The sequence below is a fragment of the Mytilus californianus genome, unplaced genomic scaffold, assembly GCF_021869535.1.
Source record: "Mytilus californianus isolate M0D057914Y unplaced genomic scaffold, xbMytCali1.0.p SCAF_4, whole genome shotgun sequence".
NCBI classification, from domain to species: Eukaryota; Metazoa; Mollusca; class Bivalvia; order Mytilida; family Mytilidae; genus Mytilus; species Mytilus californianus.
In genome coordinates, this window is record NW_026262690.1 from 103899968 (window position 1) to 103927823 (window position 27856).

The 27856-nt window shown below is 32.8% G+C and overlaps 1 protein-coding gene across 1 annotated transcript; it reads right to left on the minus strand.

Moving 5' to 3' along the window:
* Window positions 1–3378: 3378 nt before the first annotated feature.
* On the minus strand, window positions 3379–20899 carry LOC127738929 (DNA replication licensing factor mcm7-like). The gene is made up of 15 exons (XM_052250420.1): window positions 20789–20899; window positions 17388–17467; window positions 16147–16311; window positions 14608–14738; window positions 14118–14298; window positions 13145–13282; window positions 12463–12567; window positions 12045–12122; window positions 9836–10049; window positions 8742–8825; window positions 7860–8071; window positions 6961–7226; window positions 6081–6249; window positions 5395–5504; window positions 3379–4239 (listed from the first exon to the last, which is right to left on the minus strand). The coding sequence occupies exons 1-15, from the start codon at window positions 20817–20819 to the stop codon at window positions 4032–4034; spliced, it is 2172 nt and encodes a 723-aa protein (XP_052106380.1). The 5' UTR covers window positions 20820–20899; the 3' UTR covers window positions 3379–4031.
* Window positions 20900–27856: the final 6957 nt, after the last annotated feature.

Consider the following 27856-nt stretch of genomic DNA (forward strand, 5'->3'; position numbering starts at 1 on the left):
TTAAAGAGTTATTGCCCTTTAAGGACAATTTTACACAATTTGTTTATCATGTTTTCTAACTTTAAAAAATCTTCTACTCTGAAACCACTGAACCAATTCCAACCAAACTTAAGCTGAATGATCCTTAGGGTATCTAGAATAAAGATTGTGTTTTATTTTCTGTTTCGTCAAAAAACATGGCCACCTTGGCTAAAATTAGAACATAGGGGAAAAATGCAGTTTTTGGCTAATATATCTCAAACACTTAAGCAATTACCGGTAGAGCAAATCTGATGAGAGGTTAAAATGTTCATTAGGCCAAGTTCTATCAGCCATGAAATTTTCAGACGAATCTAATAGTCCATTGTTTGGTTGCTGCCCACTAAATTGGTAATTTTAAAGAATTTTGCAGTTTTTGGTTATCATCTTGAATATTATTAATGATAAAAGATAAACTGTGAACAGCAAAAATGTTCAGCAAAGTAAGATCTACAAATAAGTTAATATGACCAAAATTGTCAAATGTGTCCTTAAGGAGTTATTGCCCTTTAAAGACATTTTTCACAATTTGTTCATCTAGTTTGCTTACTTTAAAAAATCTTCTCCTTTGAAACTGCTGAATCAATTTCAGCCAAACTTGGGCTGAATGAGTTTCAGAGTATCTAGTATAAATTTTGCATTTTATTTTCTTGTACGTCAAGAAACATAGCCACTATGGCTAAAATGGAACATAGGGAGGGGTAAAATGTATTTCTTTGCTTTTGAAGAAAATATGACAGATACAAAGAACATCTCAATGGAATTTTTAAGCCACTCATTAATATATATTAAAAAGCAAAAATAATCATTGATGAAAGATTTAAGCAAAAAATTATAGGTGAGCGATTCAGGCTCTTGAGAGCCTCTTGTTTATATTATGTTCTATGTTGTATGGTTACAACGCTGTCCCAGCAAACAAGTTTAACCCTGCCACATTCTGTATGTGCATGTCCCAATGTAGGAGCCAGTGGTCGTTTGTTGCTTTATATCATTATTATTTTGTACATAAATCAGGCCTTTAGTTTTCTTGTTCCAACTGTTTTACAATTGTCATTTCAAGGCCTATTATAGCTTACTATGCAGTATGGGTTTTGCTCATTGTTGAAGCCCGTACTGTGGAGTCTAGTTGTTAACTTCTATGTCAATTGGTCTCTGGTGGAGCGTTGTCTCTTTGTCAATCATATACCATCTTATTTTCATAATAACTCGAAAGCAGTGAAAGTGACACCACCTAAATTCAAACTTGATCTGTGTTTAGTGGTATTAAGCATTTTCAAGGAAAACTTAAGTTAGAGAACAGAAACCAATTTCATGACATACAGACAAGGGTAAATCTTAATGCCTTCCATGCCATGGTAGGGGCATAAAAAGATACAGATAACTTAAGTATACTTGTAACGCCAAGTATCATAAAGATAAGCATTGAAACAACTTAAAATTATATCTAATGGTATATATGCATAACAGAAACCAGATCTCTCAAAAACTGACCCTGACAAAAACTTCAGCCAGCAAAAAACCACTGAACTATGAAAATGGGGTCAAGGGAAGTGATCCCCATCAAGAGCATATACTCCTTGCAATAAATCTAGACACATCTTTGGATGAATTGGACAAGTCCAAAATTGGCTTATAGTATGGTGATGTCAGGCAGTGAAAAGTGGGTACCTAATTTGTGTCGTTTTCAACCAAGATCCCTGAAACTTCACAGGAAGATTGCACATATATTAAAGTTGTGCACCTGCCATTATGGAATTGTTTAGAGAATTTTACATTTCATATTTCAAATATTTATGTGTTCAGGTAGAGCATTCACCATTGCTTAAGAAATATTCTGCACAACCCTGGCCATTTGATTCAACTATTTTTAACATTAATGTCTTTGATCCATATAAACAAACTAATTTTGAAAACTTGGTAGAAGTAGAGCATGTGTTGTTGAATTGCTGAAGTGTGGACATTCAATCTTTCTATTTGTCCTATTACATATGAAAATACAAAATTTTAATGTGAGAACCTAGCCATGGTGACCCTAATAGGTTGTTCCATGCATAAATGATTTGTTTGTTTCCCCTAACAATACCAGGTCTGTTCTTACCCTCCAGGTAAATTATTTTTTGCTTTTTTCTTTTTTTTTTTTGCAAATGAAAAAAAGTGTTGCTTTGGTTTCTATCATCAATTTTCAATGATTCTTTTTAAAATTGTCTGATAATCTCTTAAAAGTTTCAACATTGCTCAATGTATCATTCCTTTTGTTTCACATAGCCTATGCCACAATCACTGGCAGTACAGAATATAAAACAAGAATTAACTGGCAGGTTAACAACATTCTCTGTAGAGCAAAACTGATTTTTCACAAAAACATGAAATGAAGTTTTTCCTGCCTATTGAGCCCTAATAATTGTCACATGTTGGAAGAAATTCATTTTTCCATGGGCTTAATATCAAACAAGACTGCAGTAGTGGTACTTAGATAAGGGAGATAACTAAGAATCGTCAGGATTAAAAACAATTCCCTGATAATCCTGTTAATAAATTTAAAATGTAAAACAATGTACAACTTGCAGTAAAAAAAACTATGATGAAAAGACCCCTCAATCATAAAGAGATATTAACCAAGCAACACCAGCAAACAAGATATCTACAGGCTAAGCTCTAAAGTACCTGATTCTAGTTATGAAACCTAAAGTTAAGCTCTGACATCACTTTTAACAATACAAGTTTCTGACTTATGACAGGAACATGGCATAGTAACTTGTAAACTTGTTTCATGAATTTTGAGTTGCTTTCTATTCTTTCCCACAATTCAATTTCACTACCAATTTTTAAATGATATAAGAAACATGAATTTCTAGGGGTAAACCAGTTACTACAAAACTAATAAAACAGATTTATAGATCACATTCATTCTCATTTTCTGCCAAATAACTGGAACAGGCAAACATTGCTGTATAATTACATTAGATGTATGTTTCATTATAATACGTTATTCTGATTGGCTAACTGCAATCTCGCGTTATTCCTTAATCAACTTCTTTACACAATGAAATTTATCATTCATGATGACACAAGGTCCCACAATAAAGTGCTCAGGTAAATTAAATAAAAACTTGATAAAAATCGTGTTTTCATGATCCTAGCTAAAAAATGTAATTATAAGTATTGAATGCTTCTTTTTGTAACTTCATAGGGTGTAAAAGCGTTGACCGTGCGCACATTTTTAGAATGAAGCGCTTCAGCGCTTCATACAAAATGTACTTCGGTCAACGCTTTTACACCCCAATGAAGTTACAAAAAGAAGCTTTCAATTCTTAAATAATGAGCTAAACTGACCTGTACAGGTTTATATAATGAAACCAATAAGAATCTGTAGACAATTTTATTTTTGAAGTATAATACAAGACTCTTTAAGTATAATACAAGATGATATATACATGATCAAATTGAAATACTAAAGTTCAATTACATATGGCTGTTTTAAACTTGTATCCATTATGAAAAATTATACCAAGCAATTATCTCCATATCGTACTTTTGATAATAATAAATATGAAAAAAATGAATAAGTCATTGCTTTAATATATTGAAAACTTCCCTTTTCTATCACTGAATCAATGAATAACTTGATTATACTGTACAATTAAAAATCTAAGAATTCTATAAAACCATAGAAAAAATAATTTTTTAATATATTTCACATATTTTTACTAGACATGATTCAACATTTTAGTTCAAATTCATATCTTAAAATCTTAGTTGTGATTTTGGCATATTTTCTTTCCAAACACATTTGATCTTGGATATTTTGAAACATTTACATTTGGAACACATTCTGGTTTTGAACAAAATTTTTAACCCATGTTATATTTGAACACACTTCGGTTTAAATTCTTATTTTTAAGAACATTTAAATACCATAGGTTTAAAGATCATTTTTATATTATGAAATATCTGAACACAATTTGTCTGTCTTTTTGAACACATCGATTATTTGAAATGTGCCACAACTTGATTTACACAAAGGTGATTTTTGTGTGAGCTTGGTTGACCTGCCATACATTTAGTTCTTCGTATTCCTCGATACAAGCATCGACTTGATCTGGTTTAAATCCCTTAGAAGTACACTGTTCCATGACATCTGTTATCTTGACTGTTCTGGGGCCCTTTAGCGGAAGCATTTCTCTAATTAAAGCAAATACCTGGTCTACAACATTCTGTGTTCTATGAAGAGAGAAACATTATATAATCACTACGAAGAATAATTAGTCTTGAATTGAATTGTGCAATCTTATAAAGGCAATGTATTGTTTACTTTGGGATGAAACAAATAAGTACATTTTCATTAATGTCCTCTAAATTACAGTAAATAATTTAATATATATTAACCTCTAAGGATTTGTTCTTCTAAATTATACTCCTTATTGAATACACAGCATTTTAACTAAATTATACTCCTTATTGAATACACAGCATTTTAACTAAATTATACTCCTTATTGAATACACAGCATTTTAACAATAAAATATCAAATACAACTTTTCAAGATAAAATTTATTGCAATTGAAATTATATTTTAACTTAATAATAAATAATAGTTGGAAAAATGACTGGACAAGAAATTTAACATGATTCTGAATGATAGCTAATACTAGTTGCTGATTTCAAAATTACAAATGACCTATTCTTTCAATGTTATATGGATATCTGTAAAGTCCAAGATGAATATTCAGAAGTATTCAAATACAATAATGTTGATAACCTAATCCTAATGTAAAATCTAAATTCAACATCTCTGTGTTTTTGTACGTTTTTCTGCTTTGCATCCATCTGAAGAGCTAAGCCCTTTTCAACTGATAAGTTTGTTCTTGTGTTGTACTGTTACATCACTTTCCCAGGTTAGGGAAAGGGTTTGGCGCCAGCAAACTAGTTTAACCCAGCCACATTCTGTATGTGCCTGTCCCAACTCAGGAGCCTGTAATTCAGTGGTTGTCGTTCGTTGCTGTATATCATATTTGTTTTTCGTTCATTGTGTACATAAATCAGGTCATTAGTTTTCTTGTTTGAATTGTTTTACATCTGTCACTTCAGGGCCTTTTATATGCGGTATGGGTTTTGCTCCTTGTTGAAGGCTGTACAGTGACCTTTAATTAACCTCTAGGTCATTTGGTCTCTGGTGGAGAGTCGTCTCATTGGAAATCATACCACATCTTCTTATTTTTATATTAAAACATGTTTTTAGAATAACATATAGAATATATATCATAAACTAAAGAACATCAGGACATCTGAAAACATTCTTTTACTTAAAAAAAGACTTTACTATTGTTTAAAGATAAGAATTTTTGCAATGTATCCAAAATAAATGAATGAACAAACCTGTTGTGCACACTATGTGATGTATTAAGTGAATCTTTAGACATTTCCATCAACCTCATGGCCTCATTCACATCTTCTTTCTCTACCACATCAGCAAGTCTCAACCTAGCCTGAAACAATTATTCATAAATTATACAATTCTATATACATATTGTGTACATGCTGACCATTGTCAGAATGATTTAGAAAGGAATTAGTTTGTTCACATACCCGATTCTCCCTTAAAACTTAATTTTAGGTGGACAATTGGATGTTTTGTTGTCTGCCTTATTTTTCAACAACAAAATTGTGGACGTTTTTCCAAAACGTAGATATGGGAGAGTCAAATGTTCTGCAACAAATCTCATAAAAATCATTCTTATTAAAAACTATAACAAGAAATACAAAAGAATTTTGTGATGAATATTCTGTGTTAGTTAAATAGTACACACACTAGTTAAAATTAAAAAAAAAAAAGACTAGGAATGCAAACTCCAAATGCAGAAGGGCAAAGTTTTTTTGTAATAAGTAGAACTCATGTCAAATATTTAATTGGAAGTTCTCAATTTCTGAAGCAGAGTTTTGGAAGTTTTCCTGGTTGATGTTCAGGTTTATAGATGAGAAAAAAAAAATCATATTAAAACCAAATTTGGTCAGGTAACAGATTCATAAAATAATCTTATGGTAACATCATTCAGTATACTAACCAGAGCTGTTGATAATCTTAAAACTGCTAGTAAAGTTCTAGCAGAGGTAAATGTTGTATCTTTGCTATTTCTTGCCTCTTTTCTCATTTCTACATATGCTCCTGTGATGTAGTCAGCCAATGATTCAGGAACTGTTGGTTGCTTTTTCTTACACAGTGCAATATATCTCCTAAAATGTAAAACAAGTTTCATATTTATAATAATCTAAGGTCTAAAATCATGGGTTGTCATAAACCACTTAATGTTGCTAAACAAGAAATCTATCATTAGTATACAAGTCCACCAATTTTTTCATCATGTATTGTTTTGTTTTCTTTTTTTGCTTGTGAATCTTCTTTAAAATCATAATAAATTGTTACTTCACTTAAAAAAAAATCTGCCCTTTTTATGAGCCATGTTGATGAAAATCATGTTTGCTATGTTTGAATACTGTGGATTCGTTTATATTGGTTTGTTTTCATGGTTACCAATTTTCATGGATTAAGGAAAATTTGCATTTTCATGGATATTTGATTTTTGTGGTTTTGCCAAAGTTTGCATATATTCTTATAGAAATTTTGAAATTTGTTGAACATTTAAATTTGTAATTTCCTGTATCCAAGAAAATTGTTATCCAATGTTAAACACTGTTCCTTTGCTTTAGTGTTTTTTTAGAAAATGGAAGAAGGGGATTTGTGTAACAAATTAATACACCATATCCTTTCTTTTCTGATATATTTTCTGGGTTAGGATATAAGGAAGAATTGTTACAAGTCTTGAACCTTCTGAATTTAATTTTGTTCATTTGTTTTGTAAAGCTTTTTCAAGGGTGTATTTTTCGTGCATTTTTCATTGGCCTCCTTAAATAATTTGTTGTATATATACAAAAAAGGCCCATTACCTCATTAATTTCATGTCCAGTGGTGTAAACTGAGTAGGTGGTTGAATGTTATGTTGATGAACATATGTGATATGTTGAGCCAATCTCAGATCATTTTCTCTGTCTGACTTGTCCTGGATTAGCCATAAGACATCAAATCTGGACAGAAGTGCAGCTGGTAGTTGGATGTTCTGTTCTAATGACTTTTTGGGATTGTATCTTCCATATGCTGGATTAGCAGCAGCCAAGATGGACACACGAGCATTTAAACTGGTCATAATTCCTGCCTATAATAAAAGTAATTGGTATTTTTCAGTTTAAAATCACAGTAAACACAAAGTTATCAATTTGAAAATCATTTTCACTAGTGTTGACTGCATTACTATGATTAATAGTAAATGGTGATGACAACTTTCATTTGCAACCCTGTCATCATATAGTAAGAAATAATTCAAATTGAGTTACTTGCAATCAAGTTTTTACAGTGAATAATCACTGAAGAACTGTGATTTTAACTGAATCACCTTGACAACTGAAATGTCTCTAAACAATTTGGCAGTCTTTCCAATCACAGGGTAAAACACATTAGGAAACTCACAGAAAGAACTAAACACAACTTAAAATATGCGATATATGGTTTCACGGTAATGTTGTTTTGTTGCTGAATCAAATAAATCACAAATATATGTATCAATGTAATAACACCTTTCTTTTACAACACATGTATAGAACAATACCATTTCCATATCCAGGGGTTTTTTCTTGTTAAAATTTTAAACCAATAGTCGGAAACAAGATTAGGTACACAAATAACTTAAATTGCATGTTTGAAAATTGCAATGTATTATGCAACTGCTTCTTAACAATAGTTTTTCCTTTTTATTACTTTTCTGTAGAACAGATTAATTTCATGTACTAACCTTAGCAATAGAAATTGTCTGCTGTTCCATAACTTCATGGATAGCAGTTCTGTCCCCATCCATCATCTTATCAAACTCATCTATACAACAAACACCCTGATCAGCAAGGACTAAAGCACCACCTTCTAAAGTCATCTCCCCTGTAATGGGGTCCTTAGTAACAGAGGCTGTCAGACCAACACCTGAAGATCCTCTTCCAGTTGTGTACTGACCTAAAAGAAATACATGGGAAAATAAGTTTTGCCTTACAATGTGCTGTGAACATGGATTCAGTAGCATACATGTATATGTACTTATTCAAAGGATTATATAGAAGTAATGCAAGCAATATAAAATATGACAACCACGAATTTTAATAAGGTCTGCAGCAAAATTGTTTCTCTGAAGTTAGCATATTAAAAATCTGGCACAACACGAGAGTTTTGAACAAGTAAGGGGGTATATTTTTCACATTTATATTATATAAACCTACTATTATTGAAATAAACTGTTGACACAGATATGTCTGGTCCATTTGCATTTTTAATAGTATAATGCAAACGTTGAAATTAAAGCGGCAACTCTTTAAAATGTAAACTAAGAAAAACTTTCAAAGTCAATTGACCATGACTGTGGGGGCGGGGCCAAATAATCTCCATGGAAATGAGATGTACCAATGCATATGCAAGGGCATACCAAATATCATTAACTAACCATTAATGGTTCCCCTTAAAATTATCACAAACTTGGCAAATAGTTGAACAGCTAAACTCAGCCTAGCCTCCAATACGGCGAGACAAACATTGTACCCTACAATTAAGTAATTCAATATCCCCTTGACATTTTATATGCAACAGCTTTTTTCAATGCATAATTCTTCCCAATGATCTATGAAAAACTTACTTCTTGGTGCCAATCTGTCAATGAAACCCAACAGCTGAGATTTGGCCACACCAGGATCTCCCATCAGACAAATGTTTATATTGCCTGAAATAAAGTTAACCAGATTATAAAATTTTAAAACATGTTTAACATTTTATTAAAGCAACCATAAATCAATGTATCATGCAGTAAAATGGTAAACTGAACCTTACAAATATCCAAAACCTTGACAGAAAATTTTACCGAAAGACATAAAATGAATATTCTATAGCTGTGTAAACCAAACACATTTTCTTATCTGAACAAAATCTTTAGATACCAGGGTAGAGTTAAGACAGGTTTCACAGTATTTATTTTAACTGGAGATACAGATTAAGTCATCTGAGTCCTAATGGACATTTAAGTACTTGCAAACAAGAACTGATTGCAATTGCATTATTAGATAGCTTTGGCTTCATTCAGCAACAATATCTATATTAGAATACTGCATAATGTCAACATCTTTCTAGCTATGACTATTACCAGTATGATTCAGATATTTTAAAATTCACAATACTGAAACTTTAATGATTAATTGTGGTGATTTTGAGCTTGCAAGTTTGACTTAACACTTGTCTTTTTTAAGACTGTATTTTGACATCTAAATGTCTTTTTTGTGTTGTTGTGGTGCTAGCTCATTTATGTATACTCCACACCTCCTTTCATTCATATACGTCATGACAGGAAAATGCTACCATTGTTTTCATAACTTCAACATTCAAAACACACTTTTTTTCACACAAACCATTACATTTGTGGTTTGGTTTTTGGTGTTTTAACGCCACTTTTAAGCATCGCTTTTGGGAAATTTCGTGGCAGCCGGTATTTATTGGTGGAGGAAGCAGGAGTGGTTCGAACTCACAACCTGAGTGTTGACTGGCTAGTGATTACAGTAGTAACTACTTAGACCACTCGGCCACCGAGGCCCCGCATTTGTGGTTTGGTAATAAAAAATTTACAACCTATTACCAAACCACATTTGTGGTTTGGAAATAGGTTGTAAATTTTTTTCAATCAAACATGAAAATGTTCTAGCAATGTAAAAAACGAATGTTTTAATAATATACAGTTCTCACCTCTGATTTTCATGCCTCTAGGTGTTTTATCCACTCCACCTACTAATAACAATAACAAAGCCTTTTTAACATCTTCATGGCCGTAGATTTCTGGTGCTATACTGCTGGCCAACTTGTCATAGAAATCATCCTGGGCAACCTGTCTGATCTCATCTTCCGACAGTTCTTCTGCTGATAACTCGTCATCTTCTGTCTTGTTCATTTTTACCAACCTCTGCAATATGAAAAATTCCTTGAGCAATTAAACGAATCAATTTCTTTCACAGCTTCATTTGAGCATAACAATTTTGTTTAAATGAATAACAAATTCAATTCCTATCCCTTTCCTTTGCTTCATTTTTAATTATTTTTCAGATGGTATCAGGTGAAGTCTTAAGGTTTGAAATATATACACCTTATCACTATTTATTCAAATTTGGATAAGTTCTAAAATCATACAACTTTTTGATCCAGTTGAAGCTTTCTGGGGCCCTGTTTAAACAATGTATTATGCATAAAACTTTTCAAAGAAATTTTTAAACCATCATAAACACTTCAAACAAAGCATTTTTATTTCTTTAATTTGTGTTTTAAAAAAGTGAATCATAACCTATCAAGTTTCAAAATGTTTGCTTTCTAAACTTTTACCTTCCTTAGCTCGTTACTGATAACCTTTGTTTTTGCGAGACTTGACCCAAACAGGAAGCTGTATAAGTGACTGTTTTTTTTCCAGATTGGACTAAATAGCGATAAGGTGTATGAAAGGTGTTTTGGGAGTTAAAAATATGATAATGTCATCAACCTTAATCAAACACAGAAATAGATAACACAAGAGTGCACACGCTGAAATGTCTCGCCTTCTTTACTAATCATTGATATTATGTTGATAGTCCTAAATATAAAGCTTTATTACAACTGTCACATAAACTTAACATTAACCAAGTAAACTAAACATTGACCAATGAACCATGAAAATGAGGTCAAGGTCAGATGAACCATGCTAGGCAGGCATGTACAGCTAACAATTCTTCCATACAACAAATATAGTTGACCTATTGCTTATAGTTTAAGAAAAACAGACGAAAACACAAAAACTTAACACTGAGCAATGAACCTTGAAAATGAGGTCAAGGTCAAATAAAACCTGCGTAACTGACATATAGATCATAAAATATTTCCATACACCAAATATAGTTGAACTATTGCATATAGTATTAGAAAAAAAGACCAAAACTCAAAAACTTAACTTTGACCACTGAACCATGAAAATGAGGACAAGGTAAGATGACACCTGCCAGCTAGACATGTACACCTTACAATCATTCCATACACCAAATATAGCTGACCTATTGCATGCAGTATTAGAAAGAAAGACCAAAACTCAAAAACTTAACTTTGACCACTGAACCATGAAAATGAGGTCAAGGTCAGATGACACCTGCCAGCTAGACATGTACACCTTACAATCATTCCATACACCAAATATAGTAGACCTATTGCATACAGTATAAGAAAAACAGACCAAAACACAAAAACTTAACTATAACCACTGAACCATGAAAATGAGGTCAAGGTCAGATGACACCTGCCAGTTGGACATGTACACCTTACAGTCCTTCCATACACCGAATATACTAGACCTATTGCTTATAGTATCTGAGATATGGACTTGACCACGAAAACTTAACCTTGTTCACTGATCCATGAAATGAGGTCGAGGTCAAGTGAAAACTGTCTGACGGGCATGAGGACCTTGCAAGGTACGCACATACCAAATATAGTTATCCTATTACTTATAATAAGAGAGAATTTAACATTACAAAAAATGTGAACTTTTTTTTCAAGTAGTCACTGAACCATGAAAATGAGGTCAATGACATTGGACATGTGACTGACGGAAACTTCGTAACATGAGGCATCCATATACAAAGTATGAAGCATCCAGGTCTTCCATCTTCTAAAATATGAAGCTTTTAAGAAGTTAGCTAACGCCGCCGCCGCCGCCGCCGCCGTAGCCGCCGCCGCCGGATCGCTATCCCTATGTCGAGCTTTCTGCGACAAAAGTCGCAGGCTCGACAAAAACGCATATTTTTTTATTTTTCGAAAAAAAAGGACAAAGTTAACACCAAGAAATTATGCAACCTTAACATAGCAAATTGTTCATTCATACAATACTATGGTAGTATATCCAAGCATATGTAATTTCTACAAAATGAATGACAATACTTACATGAGCCTCTAGGTATGTTTCTGCCAGTAAACCAGCTTGAACCTGAGTATACCCTGCTTTCATCAATGGTAAAAATATCTAAGCCAATTGTTAAGGACTAAAAGGAACATCAATAACACTTCATTTTTTCTGTATACAGAAAGTATCACAGTGATTAGGGAAATAGGATTAACAACAGCTTTGATTTACAAGAAATTTTCTATTGGTTGAATTTTAGGTATTGTAAGGTAGCTAGGCACATCTTTTCAGCCCTACACAGTACTTTGAGCCATACTAAATATTGAAACAGTATGTTTTAAGAAAGAAAATATGTTTCCATGCCAGGTTTTTTCTAGGTTCCTTTTTCAGTCAACCAGACTGTCTAGCAAATTTCCCCCCAATTGAATATATTAATGGATTTTTTAAACAAAAAGGATACTCCTGTGATACTGACATGGTCTCCAGGTTGTGTATTACGTGTCATTTCACCTCTACAGTAGACGGTCATAGATCTGGGAATGTTACCTACTGGTACTTGATCACTCTTTAAATATAAAAATATAAATTAGTAAACAACTGCCTTGTATTTGAAGCTTTGTGGATGCAAATCCAGGATTTCAGTCACATCTTTTTACCTTCTAGTGCAGGAGGTTATCTGATCAAATTGCACTTCATAAAAAAATTAGCACAAGAATATGTTTTTCCTGTACAAAATTCAATTTTACATGTATTCAGTTTGAATTTTCACTAACAAGATGTAAGTAAATTACACAAAATAAAAGAAAAATCCCTATCTAGGAAGAGAACTTTCACTGTAAATAACAAAAGTATATTTTAGTTTGGATACCTCTAAAATAGATCTACTGAATTTTCGGAAGATTGGCTTGGCGAAGCTCAAATTAGTTACAGAAATAATACAATAACTGGCATGGTTTATCTATACAAATGTGTCTAAACGCCCGTGTTCATAGTGCTGTTAGTCCCTGAGGTATTTTTTTTCATTTCCATATATGTTTTGTTCTGCTAATGTTTCTGTATACTGTCATCACATGAAATATACATTGTTAAATTCATGCCTAAAATATTACAATACATTAAAATGTTTTATGATAGATACTAACATGTTCTTGAATTTTGACTTCTTGAAACTTGACAAACTTTGATCCTCTAGTCTGTAGGTATAGTCTGCCACCAGATCTGTTTGTTGTACATTCCTGGCTAGGACACATGATCAAAGGCATGAATGATGGAGAATTTATCTGAAAGAAAACAAAACATTTTTGATATAAACAATTTTCGGGCAATTGTTAACATTTATGTGTATAAACTAGCAATGTTGTGCAGTTTTTGTTGTTCATCGCATTCAGTCTGTGCCAAACTCTTTTGGTTTCTGTCTGACATTCGGTCAACGCAACGGGATCTCAACCAAATCAAATAAGTTATTTATAGTCACATAACTGAGATGGAGAAAACACCGGACTTACAGACTGGAATTGACATACAATTTGGCAGAACCTGCATCTATTTCATTGGTCAGGACTGACAGCGTTTGGCAGAGACTAGCATTTAATTTGTTCTTGATTTTTTTTTTTTGAAGTGTTGGGTTATTTGACCTCTTTCCTATTTAGTTTGTTTACTAAATAGACAAAATTCCATTTCAGTTTAATTGTGAGCTGCTTTGACAGAACAATCGAAATTTTTCTTACCTAAAATGAAATATTGTTGTACTTTCCTGGCTTCTACACATGACCAATTTCTACATTAATTGTGCAAAACAGTACTATTCAGTAAACAGGAAGTTGAGCGATGAATTTGAAAAAGATCAAATGGTATAGAAAGTTTACATGAAGCCAGATTCCAAATTTCAGCTATCAGATTAGGAGCTCCTGAGAAAAATGCAAAGAAAATTACATGGTCTCTGCTTCTTTTAAGTGAAGGGGATTCACTCTGATGGTTTTCTCTGTATTTGAACAAGAAATATATAGAGAGGGAGTAAAAAATAGGATGTTTTCACTCAAAATCACCCATTTTCAGTGGTTCATAAGGCGATTCTCTACATCAGCAAGAACTTTGCAGGCACATGTATAAACTTACAGGTTGGTATGTCTCATTACCACATGTATCACACGTGTAAGTAGCCACCATCAACATCGGTTTGACTTCTGTAGCTCTGGTCACGATACCCTTCACACAAACTAATTTTCCTATACAATCAGCCTTCACCTCTCGTATGGCTACATGTTTATCTTGTGGTGGTAGTTTGAAATAAACTTCACTGTAAAAGTTAAATCAATCATTTAACTGAATTTCATCATTTATTCAACTTCAAGGACTTGATATAATAATTCTCGTCCAAAAAGCATTTATTTCAACTTATCACAGATTCTTATTTTTTATGAATACCCTTAAAAACTTTTAGGACATTTTTGAAAAAGGCATTGTACAAGCTATTATGTGTATCCTGAGAAATTTTGATATAAACTCTTTTGCATAACTTTTGTTTTTCTGTCATGTTTGTTGAAAACTAAAAGAAGTTTTTATAACAAGGGAACAAATGTGAATGGGAAGAGGTATGAACACCTACTATCTTCTCATGAGTTCAGCAGGATATTTATTCCTTGGATCTCTGGTGACTTCCTGTCCATCAGGGTGATTACGTTGTTCCATCAATAATCTGTGTTCAATGTAAACATCTAAAGCATCTTTATTTGTAACCTTAAAAGTATATATGCAATGCATTTTTAATTTCAAATTGGATCATGACAACAAATTCTATCAAATAGAAAACATATAAAACAACAGAGTTCCGATGTCCCCCATTTTGCACATATTTTATCTGTTCAAGGTCCAAGGCAATAATTGAAAAATAACTTTTTTTTTTTGTTCTTTCAAACTTTTCATAAAGATCTGTGAGAAATGAAGGCTTGAGAGCAAATGCAATGCAATTCCCGATATAATATTTCCAAGGGGCATAACACATTAAAAATATTTGATCAGAACTTATTTCTGAAATTGTCCGAGACATTGCTGATATCAACTTATGATATTAGTTCCATAAAAATCTGACAAGAATTGTACACATGAGAGCGCTAACAATGCAATTTTCCATATAATTAATATTTCAAAGGGGCATAACTCTTTTTAAAATAATGATCGTTACTTTTTTTCACTCGTCCAAGACATTGTTATATGTTGATATTAGTTTCATAAAAATCAGCAAGAATTGTACACACGAGAGTGTCAACTATCAATCAAGGGGCATAACTCTGTTAATGCAAATAAATCTGGTTTTTTTTCGGTAAATCATCATTTCATCTATATTTCTCCTTTGTTACAGAAAAGTCAGTTTTACTTAAACTTCTCACTTGATATATAAAGAATAAAGGCATTTTTGTTTTTGATACAGAACAATATCAAGTGAGCCCCGTAAACAAGCTGATGAAGTATGTATCAAAAAAAAAAATGCTGTTATTCTTTTTATCAACATTTTGTCTTAACAACATTTTTTGGTTACAGCTTTTCTATAAAAGCATGCAAAGCAAACCTTTGATCAACTTGCTTGCTATGTTTGCTTGGATGTTTGTAAACAAAAGGGTAGGCGGAGTTTCAGTCTGTTTAATATATACTGGTATTTGTTGGACAATAAAAATTGACATACAATGTGAAACTTAACATTTAAATGAAGTTAATGTTTATTGTCCAATCAAATTCCAGTATATAGTAAACAGACTGAAATAGACTACCTACCTGTTGATTACAAACATCCAAATAAACATAGCAAGCAAGTTGATCAAAGGTTTGCTTTGCATGCTTTTATAGAAATGCTTTAAGAATATGAAATAAAATGAATTAGTTAGTCAAACTACTTTTAAGCGTAGAAAATGTGATAGTTGTTCAGTTGTATCAATGAAGTCATGTGCATGGACATGTACAAGCGAGTTGCAGCAGATACCTGATGTCATTGCATAAAATTTTCGATTATCAACTCCTGTCCATAATCTAAACAAATATTTGGCAATAGAATCTTATGTACAAATTCCTGATAAATCATCTATCCTGCAAGAAATATAGGTAATATCTATGCTTTGACACAATTACAAGAAATAAATAAGTTTACAATTACCTCCCTTTCCTTGTAATCTGGAAGTATTTCTTGGACGGCATCAGCAAACAAGTTTATATACCGTCTGGTGTTTTCCACCATTGCCAGCGCCAGATCAGGATCATGTTCCTGTACATCTTCAATGTCTATTGTCAGTGCTACTTGTTCTCTGTGTGCAATCCTCACCTAATTTGAAAAGAAAGGAACCATAGGTTAATATTCAAAAGCAAGTTAGTGGTTATCTTTTTATTACTAGATTTACCAATTCAGAAATGGTGTGGAATTATGGAAACGTCACAGTTTCAATATTCTGATTGGTGCAGATGTAATTTACACAGAAGCTGACTAATTTACACGGAGGGAAAGTTAAATTTATTAATTGGTCAATTGTGGTTCTTTACAACAGATAATCATGAGTGATCAGTTAATGTATTTGTCAGACAAAAAAAATAAAATAAATGGAGAATGTGTCCATCATGTCCATGGGACACAGATGATGCCCACTTGCATACAACGTTATAAAGGAACATAACTCTAGAACGGTAAAAGTGACGCCACCCAAATTCGGACTTGATCTAAGTTTTGAGGTAATAAGCATTGTGTATAAGTTTCATAACATTTGGTTGAGCCAAACTTTAGAGAATGGAAACTGAAAATTCATTAATTTTTCCATTTGTAAAGGGCATAACTCTAGAACAGTAAAAGTGACGCCACCTAAATTCAAACTTGATCTGTGTCTTGTGGTTATAAGCATTGCGTATAAGTTTCATAACATTTGTTGAGGCAAGTTCAAGTTAAAGAACAGGAAACCAACTTTGGGGTGTACATACAGACGAACAAGGGTAGCACTTAATGCCCCCTTCGCTCAGCGAGGGCATAAAAATTCTGTTTCCACCAAACCAACATCTATTTTGATTAGTTTAAACATATGTTATTGTTCAATAGGGACAAACGAACTATTGCCTTTCCAAATTTCAATTGGGGTCGGACTCTGAGAAAACATGGATTTCTTCTGGGTAAAGTCCATACACAAAAAAAGTTTTCTAAACATGCAAAAGACAAAATTATATACAGGAGTTCAAATATTAGTGCAGGTACTCTGGCAAGAGGCCAGTATTCAATTTTCAATACATCATGTAAAAATTAGGAGAGATACATGTAACCTCTGTGAAACAGTACATCTCTTGAAAATTCAACTGACACTTTAGATCACTATTTTGCTTATCTCTGTACATGCCATAATAATTTAACATGTTAATTACCAGCTGTTGTCCATATACAAAATCTTTACCACTGTCATCTCCATCTTTATAAAATTCTCGCAGGAAAGTCTTTATTTTGTCTAAAAATAGAAACTCAACAATGAAGCAACATTTCAAAGCGCTTTTCTTATGAACAAATACCCCTGAAAAAAGTTATACAAGATGACAAGTACATGTTCATGCTTACGCAGCAAATTATGACACACAAAAGGGTATTCAAATACTTGTCACTGTGACGGTAATTGTTACGTCTTGAAGATGTAAAGGCATAAACATAATATGTAACTATAAATATACAAGAATCAAGATTATGTGGATATTCTAGCATTCTGGATTCATTATCTTTTTTCAAACCTAAAGGACTTACCACCCCTTCATTTCATTTTATCTGACCACAAGATGTTGATGAAAACTATGTCGAGGAACGGAGTCAATAAACAGGTTGAGAAAAATAGTCCAAATTGGTAACAACATCCTGTTTTGGAAAGGATAGCCCATAAAACTTTATTTTCTAATAAAGAAATAACATTGAAAAGCACATTTGTAAAGGTTAATAGTAGCAACTTTTGGGCAAGAAAATTATCAAGTTTCTAGATGGATCCTTCTCAAAATCACCATCTAATGAAGGATCAATGCCATTTAAATCAGGGAGGACAGGTATTCAGCAAAAATGTTAGTCAAAAGGTGTTTCTGTATAGTCATTTGTATATAGTAAAATTTACCCCAAGATAGAACTTTTTTTTTGCACCCTTTTGAGCTATTATATCCCAAACACCAAATATCAATATTAGTGAAAGTTGTTTCTCCCTAAAGAACGAACATGAGGAAATGTGTAAAGCAAAATATTGTCCCCAAGACAATATTTCATGACTATGCATCATCTATGAAATAATGTCCAGAGAAGGACAAATTTTCATTGTGAAATTGTGTCTGTATATAGACAACATTTCACAGATGAATACTATGAAATTTTGTCCTGTTAAAGGGAGGTTATATTTTGTGTGTATAGAGACAATATTTCAAAGACAGATTGTCATGAAATTTTGTCTCATGAAGGGGAGGTTATCAACATATATCATGTTGGATAATGATATTTTATTTGTCTGATAAAAACAAATAAATACAAATTAATATTCCATGTACACTGTACTCCACAACGCCTTTGCAAAATGATTCATCAATCTAGTATTTACGAATACTATTAGTACATTCAATTTTGAACAAACATAAGTGATAGTCAGAACATTACTTATATTTATACAGTATAATGTAATACAATGGAACATACGTTAGACAATTCTTTAATCTATAATTAACTATTTATAAAGTATCTATGTAAATTTGAAACTAGCTTATAAATGTAGGACTCAAATCTATGGTGGGTTCCAGATCTATGGCAAATTCCTAATCTATGGTAAAAATGATGTCACAAACGCCAAATAAATCACAAATCTATGGCAGGTTTTTGTTTTCTCCAAATCTATGGCAGATTTGGATAGTACGTAATTTTCCGTCACAATTAAATAACGTCATGTAACGTTGAAGCTGCCGCTGACAGCGACGGTTTTGTTATACAAAAGGAAAAGGAAAAGATCAAAAAGTAAGTTTGCAAGGATCTAAATCAACCTTAATTCAGAATTGTTGTTGTTTCTATCCTTGATGCCTTCTTCTCGTGTTGCTGGTGTTGCCCTCACCCTTAATTGTACGAGCTTTTATTGTACATTTTGGTTTTCTTTTTGCTGTTTTATGTAATGTTTTGTATCCCTATGATCTCTTAAATTTTCTATTAGAAGTAACAAAACGTAAATTATTTTGACATCTATATAACAGTGACCACCTGGACTGTTGTAGCAAATAATCTTTCTTGAGATTCAGTGGAGAGAAAAAAATATGTCATAGATTTCTTATAGATATTAATAATATTAATGTTTTCCCCGCTATAAATATGCGAATAACTGTACTGTTGGAGAAATAAGGATTTTATTTTATAATGTCAGGGGTTGGAGGCGAGTCAATGTTCATGACAGGACTTACATCGTCATCAGTCAAACAAAATTTAAATTATCTAACGCTCAAAGTCAAATAGATATTTGTTAAAAATTCAAACTACATTTTGTGTTGGTTAAATAATGGGTCAAGCAGGTACCATGCACAGAGTAGAAAATACTTATCCTTCCGGGGCACACGATTTCAACCCTAAAGTCTGTGTTCATTTTACAAACGGTTATGGATATGCTTCCTAGTAATAGTCATATTTTGTTTTTCTTTTACAATTTACTGGTTTTTACTTAAAAGCAGCTCTTTCGCTACCTTTGGACATTTCGACCTCGAAATCATTGATCATTGGTCAGATATATACTGACTGGTCCGACCTTTGCAGAAAATCTGTCATTTATTTGAAATCTAGAAATCCGCAATAGATTAGGATACTGAAAAAAAGTTGCCTTAGGTTAGGAAAATAAAAAAACACTGCCATAGATTAGGGTTCTAAAAAATCAGCCATAGATTGGGAATGGCATGACGTCATATTTACCATAGATTAGGAATCTGCCATAGATCTGGAACCCACCATAGATTTGAGTCCTACATATATAAATTATGTTAAAATAAATATTAGTTTGAAATATAAAATACTTACTTTACAACACAAGTTCAGTTATAAATCTAAAAATGTGCATGCTGCATGCTTGTGTTCTATTTCTCATTTTGTAATAATTTGATTTAAGAAATATTTTCATGGACATGTACAGTAATTCACAGTGAGATATTGTCATGGACAGAAATTCACAGTGAAATGATGTCATAATAGACACTATTTCATAGTAAAATATTGTCATTGACATAATTTCATAGTGAAATATTGTCATGGACAGAATTTCATAGTGAAATATTGTCCAGAAGGAGGTGACAAAATTTCACAGACAAGGACACTATTTCATAAGGAAATATTGTCCTGGACAGTATTTCATTATGAAATAGTGTAGCGATGGACAATATCTCATGGGGGACAATATTTTATGTTACAAATGCAGAACAAATACAGAGACTGATGCAAGAAATGTAGGTTCAATTCTAAGAAACTACATTTTTGTAATTTAAGCATGGTATAAAATTAAAAATAAGATGTGTTTTAAAAGTACGACTTAGACCAAACAAATATGCAACAATAACCTGGAAACATTTATAGTATTGTGGAAAAAGAAGTGTATATAATTCTTGGTCCGCTACTGTCCTGAAAAAAACTTTTCAACCTGGACAAATGGTCTGCAATCAGAGGTGTAAACACGGCCATTTTTGCCAAAAGCTTATGATGAACTTTTTCGAGTAGAATCTATTATAAATTCAACCTATTTATGTGTGTATTAGTATGAATGACACAATAATATTAATTTACTACACACCAAGTTCTGCTTGGTAATCTCTGGGAGGCATTGTTCGATGTTTTCAGTTGTCCAAATTGTACACAATGCTTGATGAAAACGGCGGGAATTATTTGCCTTAACGGAAGTAGATGTCTAGATTCGGAGAATATCGGCCATATCCGGTTATGTTCCGATCTACTTTCGTTTTCGTAATCGTGGAGTAAAGTGCTGATTTAACATTTTTTTAGGATTTAATAATATTTTTTTTATTTCCAAGTTGTAATTTAAAAGGCGTACGGACAAAGGAACGTTTTAGTTATCTTTTTGATATGGATTATTTTGTTAAAAAAAAGAACAAGTAAATTTTACGCTGTTTAAAAACTAGTGTTACTAAATCAAAAATCAAATTTTTTTTTTCACTATAAACGGCCCATTTAGAACATATAAATCATTACAAAATACAAAGTTCATGCAATAACCAAGTGTATACCACATGCAATCCAAAATACACACTTATTATCAATAATAAAAACTGATAAACTGAATGCTCATTCACAGAAGAGGACAAAGAGGGATAACTCTATTTGTTCACTTTAACTTATATTTCGTGCTTCTGGTAAATAATGTTATTTAGAGCTATTTTCCTAATGAGCAAACATTAATACAAACAAAGTAAGCAAGCCAATCAAACCTTTTAACTACAAGCATTAGGTAAATAGCTCTAAATACAGACTGAATGCTGTATCAAAAACTAAATCTTCATTTGTCATGATTCAGATAAAAATAAATATTTCTCGAGTTTTTGAAACTTTTGAAATAAATTTTCTAATAATTCTTTATAATAGCTTGATGAATTATAAACAGGGCGTAGTCGAACTACTGTATCACTAGCCTGTCAACACTGAGGTTGTGAGTTCGAATCCCGCACGTGGCAGGTGCGCTCGACTCCAATCTTTATTTAAGAATTGAATGCTTCTTTTTGTAACTTCATTGGGATGTAAAAGCGTTGACCGAAGTACATTTTGTATGAAGCGCTATTCTAAAAATGGGCGCACGGTCAACGCTTTTACAACCCTATGAAGTTACAAAAAGAAGCATTCAATACTTATAATTACATTTTTTAGCTAGGATCATGAAAACACGATTTTTATCCAAGTTTTTATTTAATTTACCTGTGCACTTTATTGTGGGACCTCGTGTCATCATGAATGATAAATTTCATTGTGTAATGAAGTTGATTAAGGAATAACGCGAGATTGCAGTTAGCCAATCAGAATAACGTATTATAATGAAACATAATCTAATGTAATTATTTAGGATTGTCAGTTTTCCTGCCGAAGGTCGGCGATTCTCTCCTGGAACTCCGGCTTCCTCCGCCAATAAAACTGACCGCCACAAAACAGCACAATAGTGCTGAAAGTGGCGTTAAACACCAACTAATCAATCAATCAATATACAGAGGACACTCTAGATCAAAACTATTAACTTATGTGATTAGAAGCTCAAGTTTTCCTCAAATTGTATTTAGTTTCCGTTCATGACTCCCAGATTCTATTCTCAAGCTATGGTTGGTTACTCAGCCTAAATTTAATTAAATTTCTTTGGTTGTTAAAATTCTTCATATGTAAGTGACTTTCATAATTGAAATAAATCTGAATTTGTATTATGTGCTGAGTTTTCCAGAATCTTTTAAATAAATATGTCTGATGTTTAGCCATGTCCTTGGAGTTTTTATTATTTTACTTTTTAATTTTTTTCGGGAGATATTTCTTCAAATATAATTCTAATTTATGTTTACTATTGGTTTTTTTTTTGCCAATAGATACTAGATATAGGAAGATGTGGTATGCGTGCCAATGAGACAACTCTCCATCCAAGTTACAATTTATAAAAGTAAACCATTATAGATCAAGGTACGGCCTTCAACACGGAGCATTGGCTCACACCGAACACTAGTAGGTTAAAGTCCTTTTTTTCACTATAAAAAATATATTAGAAAGCCATGAATTATTTGACGGGTTACTGCTATAATTATTTTCATCACAAACCATGCCTAAGAGGTAAGATGGAGAGTGCACAAGTCTACATCAGTACAAAAATAATTGTTGTAACAAGTCTATATATAATGTGTTCCCAAATTCTGTAAGGGCTACTGAGTTTGTAGATAGTTTTAAATTAACATGCACCTGATCACAGGCAATTGTCTCTGAAAACAAATTACCTATATACTTTAATATCTGGGTACTTATTTTCAGAGACAAGTGCCTGTGGCCTAGAATGTGTTTACAGAATTTTATATTACTTCTCCGAATGTCATTATGGTCAACGGGATAAGTAAGAAAAAAGAAAAAATTGTCAATATTCTTCCGTCTTATGTTCTATTTATAACTGCGACGGTCATGTTATTTGTTAGTCTGTGGCATTACTGAATAAAACTTCATCATAAACACGTATAAGTTAACTCAGATCTTGTTAGTTTCTTTTTGGTCCAGTTATTTGAATTGGTCAGAAGTTACGGCGGATGATAGATGGAGATTTACATATTTGCAATAACTGACACTGGTTTGTCGAGAAGACTGTGACAAATAAATGTTCTGTCGATTTAATCATATCAAAGAACTCGTCCGGTCTGTGTTTATGTTTGATGTTTTTTCTGCTTTGTATCGATCTGACGAGTTAAGTATATACGCTTCCATAGTTAAGCCTTTTTGAACTGATTTTTTTTAGTTTGTTCTTATGTTGTGCTGTTACACCACTGTCCCATGTTAGGAGAGGGTTGAGCGCTCACAAACATGTTTAACCCCGCCACATTCTTTATGTGCCTGTCCCAAGTCAGGAGCTTGTATTTCAGTGGTTGTCGTTGGTTCATGTCTGTCATATTTGTTTTTCGTTAATTGTTTTGTTATAAATTAGGCCGTTAGTTTTCTCAATTGAATTGTTTCATATTTTTATGTGGGGGCCTTTTATAGCCGACTATACGGTATGGGTTTTTCTCATTTTTGAAGGCCGTACGGTTGCCTATAATTGCTTACATCTACTTTATTTGAACTTTGGTGGATAGTTCCCTCATTGAAAATCATACCTCATCTGCTTATTTTTATATTTTATCGGGTTTTCAGTGTCGTAGCTTTCATTAAGACAGTGAGGCAACTGCCACACCAACTTTATGACCAAGAATAAAATAGAGAAGGACTAAAGAGAGACAAAAGGTATTCCAAACATTTGAATTCTCTACCAGTTACACATGTATTCCTCATTGATTTAAATATACCGGGAATAGTGTAAAAGTATTAATCCCCACTTTTTTTCATAAAATTGACCAATGTAGAAGATACACATGTCTTTAATGGAACGGACAAATTATTCTTTGTAAAAAAAACTAATCCAAACAAGAGGTAAGAACTGAGAAACTAGATTATGAATATCTAGTTATTTTTTTTATCCTACATAAAAATGACCCCGCGTAATGATAGGGGTATATTAATTTGGTCACCTAGACCTCTCGTCCTATCAGTTATCCAGTGGCAGTCCAAATCGTCCGCCCTTCATTCCAATCGACCAATTTAGCAACCTTAAGTACTTCGTTTATTTATTTTTTCTAATTCTGAATAAACCCCAAGGGTTGACAGGGCTAAAAAAAACTTCTACAGAACATATCTATTGGATCATTGTTGATTTGTTCTCGAATTTGTTCTGTGCAAAAATTATTTGACTGGGCGTTAAGATAACACCCATAAATCAATCAATCTGTACATGCTGAAAAGTCTTTTGACGCCAGTTTTGCTCTTTAGCCATCCGTCCAAGCGTTTTTAACCGTGCTGAGGTCTTCAATCGTGAAAGCTGTCCTCAAACCGTTTGCCTCATTTGTGAAGCAGGATCTGCTTACCCTTCCGGAGCACCTGAGATCATCCCCGATTTTCGGGTGGGGTTCATGTTGCTCAGTATTTAATTTTCTATGCTGTGTTTTGTATGCTGTTGTTTGTCTTTTGATTTTTAAAATTCTTTTTTGCCATGGCGTTGTCATTTTATTTTCGATTTATGAGTTTAAATGTCGCTTTGGTATCTTTCGCCTCTCTTTTGAAATAAGTTTCAAGCTATGCCACTGATTTCTCGAATCATATAACTGATATTCTTACAAATATGTTTAATCCCGCTACATTCTTTATGTGCCTGTCCTAAGTCAGGAGCCTTTAGTACAGTGGTTGTCGTTGGTTCATGTCTTTAATATTTGTTTTTCGTAAATTGTTTTAATTGTTATAAATTAAACCGTTAGTTTCTCGTTTGAATTGTTTCACATTTTACGTGTAAAAGCCTTTTATAACCGACTATACGGTATGAGATTCCCTCATTGTTGAGGGCCGTACGATGGCCTATAATTGCTAACTACCACTTCATTTTAACTCTGGTGGATAGTTGTCTCATTGGAAATCATACCACATCTCCTCATCTTTATATTCGCAGTTTTTCAGAAAATCATATATCACGGCTTTGTGTTGTCGAAAACTAAGGTTTTAAACCGACAATATGACTTGTACTTTGACCTCTAATTGTCTTTTGGTTATTATTGTCGTTTTATTTCTGTCCGAGACTGTTTGGCGTGTACTGGCCCCACATCTCCTTTTATTCATACAAGTAACAACACAACTGAAGTACATCATGTTGTAATTGAAAACAATCGCCTTACATTTTAAAATCAATAACAATTTATAAGGATCTATTACTAATAGCAAATATTTTCTCTCACCTTCTACAGATAAAGATAGTAAAAGATATTAAGACGAAGACTAATGGTGGTATTCTCATATGCCAATGAGACACTATCGAAGGACACACACACAAAACATAAAGCGGTCAACATACTGTCTCAGCAATAGACAGGGGACTATGCAATATCAAGCTCTATATCGTAACAAACTTGGTAAAAATAATTAATAATCTGCTAAATATGAAATCATGCACTCCAACACTGTAATATCGGGTGGCTGTACCTCTGGGTAGATTTCACACAGCAACGCAAAAGTCTATACAGTACAGGAAGACACAATCTTTAAAAATGTATAGAATTTCGATGCAGAAAGAATAAACGAAAAAATCTAGTCTTTTTCAGCTTATATATCAACAACAACTGTTTGATAATATCCTTTATCAATAATTTCATATTAAGACAAAAAGAAATATTTTCCGTTAATAGTTTACCTAAAGTAAAACCAACAAAAACAACGATATGATCAATTTATTGAGTGTTCATGATTAAATGCTTGACGGGAAATAAAGACAAGCATGATGGATCTAAGGGGTGAATTAGTCTGACGAGACATGTTCAATAGCAAACAACAAACAAGATTTATTACAGTATACTTTCTAACACAAATCAGTGAAATAAAGGCAACATATACAGAGGTGAAATGAATCTAGTGATTCAGTCGGGGAAAAGCTTAATAGAAAGATTGATTGATTGTGTAATACTGACATCAGCTATGTTCAAAATAAAGACGGCACACAAACACTTCGGCTTTATTATCTAATAATTACATTACATGTATGCTTCATTATATATGATACATTATTTTGAGTGGCTAATAGCAATCTCGCGTCATTCTGAAATTAACCTTCATTTCAAAATGAAATGTAACATTCATGATGTCATGAGCTTCCACAATAAAGTGCACAGCTGAATAAAAGAAAAACTTTATAGGAATCGTGTTTTCATGATCCTAGCAAAAAAATGTAATTATAAGTATTGAATGCTTCGTTTGGTTATTTTATAGGGTTGTAAAAGCGTTGACCGTGCTCACATTTTTAGAATGAAGCGCGAAAATGTACTTTGGTCAACGCTTTTACACCCCAACAAATTTACATAAGAAGCATTCAATTCTTAAATAAATGTATTAAGCCGTGTAAATCAGAAAAAGGTTTGGCTAAATAGTATCCCAAACAGGCATACGTAATAAAATATATTAAGCAATAAAAACATCTAGGAGAAGTTTTTACAAAGTATGAATAAATCTATTAACCCAAAAACCGAAGAAGACAGACGCAATATTTCAATATATAGGGATATATGTGTACAAATAAGTCAAAAGCTGTTTGGCTTGAAATAAAGACACTGACAATATTATTTCAATAGGGACATTTTTGAAACTATCGAAGCCCTGTACATTTACTGAAAATCGTCCTAAATCGAACTTTCTCTGGTGTATTATGAATTACAACCGACAAAAGTGCCCTGTTGATGTCGTTTTGGTATATTTCAGGGGTTGAACATCAATTCGCTTATTTATAGTTTATAAAGCAATACTATATTATTAAACATTTCTTTCTTTTTATCTGCAACGAAATTCTGCACAGATTTTTTTTTGGGGGGGGGGGGGGGGGGGGGGCGTGCACAACATGATGTTTTCCTGTATTGTTATTACACTGGTTTATGAATTCTACTCCGAATTGAATACGGCCACCAATAGTAGAGCGAGTATGGCAGAGGCGGATAAAAGGGGGGCAGGGGGCCCGGCCCCCCTTATGGAGCTATATGTATGATCATCAGACTTTTTACCTATACCACCCCAAATTTTGTCTAGTTCGGGGGCCCGCGGCCCCCTTTTCAGAATCCTGGATCTGCATCTGAATGGCATGACTGTGTAACTAAAGGTTAAGTTCTTCGAATGTGTTTTCAGTAACTGAGGGTTCAACCGTTGGCATATAAAAAAACTAGTTTAAACCTGCCACATTTTCATTCGTGCTCCTAATTCGAGAACTTCGTCAGTGGTTGTCTTTTTGATATGTTGGCCTTTTTAGTTTGGGCCATTTGTGGACTGAATTTGGTGTTGGTGCTTATCTTTTTGTACCTTCTGTTAAAAAAGGGAAACCGCGTTATCAAGTTTGCCCCGGTATTTTATTATAACTTTATAAAGACAACACTGACTGGTTGCAGTGATATGCAATAGACAATGTTTATATGAACAAACACGTTTACAGTAAATGATTAAGACATGATTAAGTACAGATAATTTTACAGTAAAAAAACTTGAGAGTGACAGTGGACTTTCCGTTTTGAATTTTCCTTAGAGTTCGGTATTTTTGTTATTTTATTTATTTAAAATGTATATAGTA

What these genes read in the sequence shown, in the direction of transcription:
- LOC127738929 (XM_052250420.1), bottom strand. Translation starts at nt 20,819, where the DNA reads ATGCCTCCCAGAGATTACCAAGCAGAACTTG. An exon ending in AAACATACCTAGAGGCTCAT is followed by an intron (nt 10,050 to 12,044) that starts GTAAGTATTGTC and finishes TTCATATTGCAG; the next exon opens with AGGTTGGTAAAAATGAACAA. An exon ending in TCACATAGTGTGCACAACAG is followed by an intron (nt 4,240 to 5,394) that starts GTTTGTTCATTC and finishes CTCTCTTCATAG; the next exon opens with AACACAGAATGTTGTAGACC.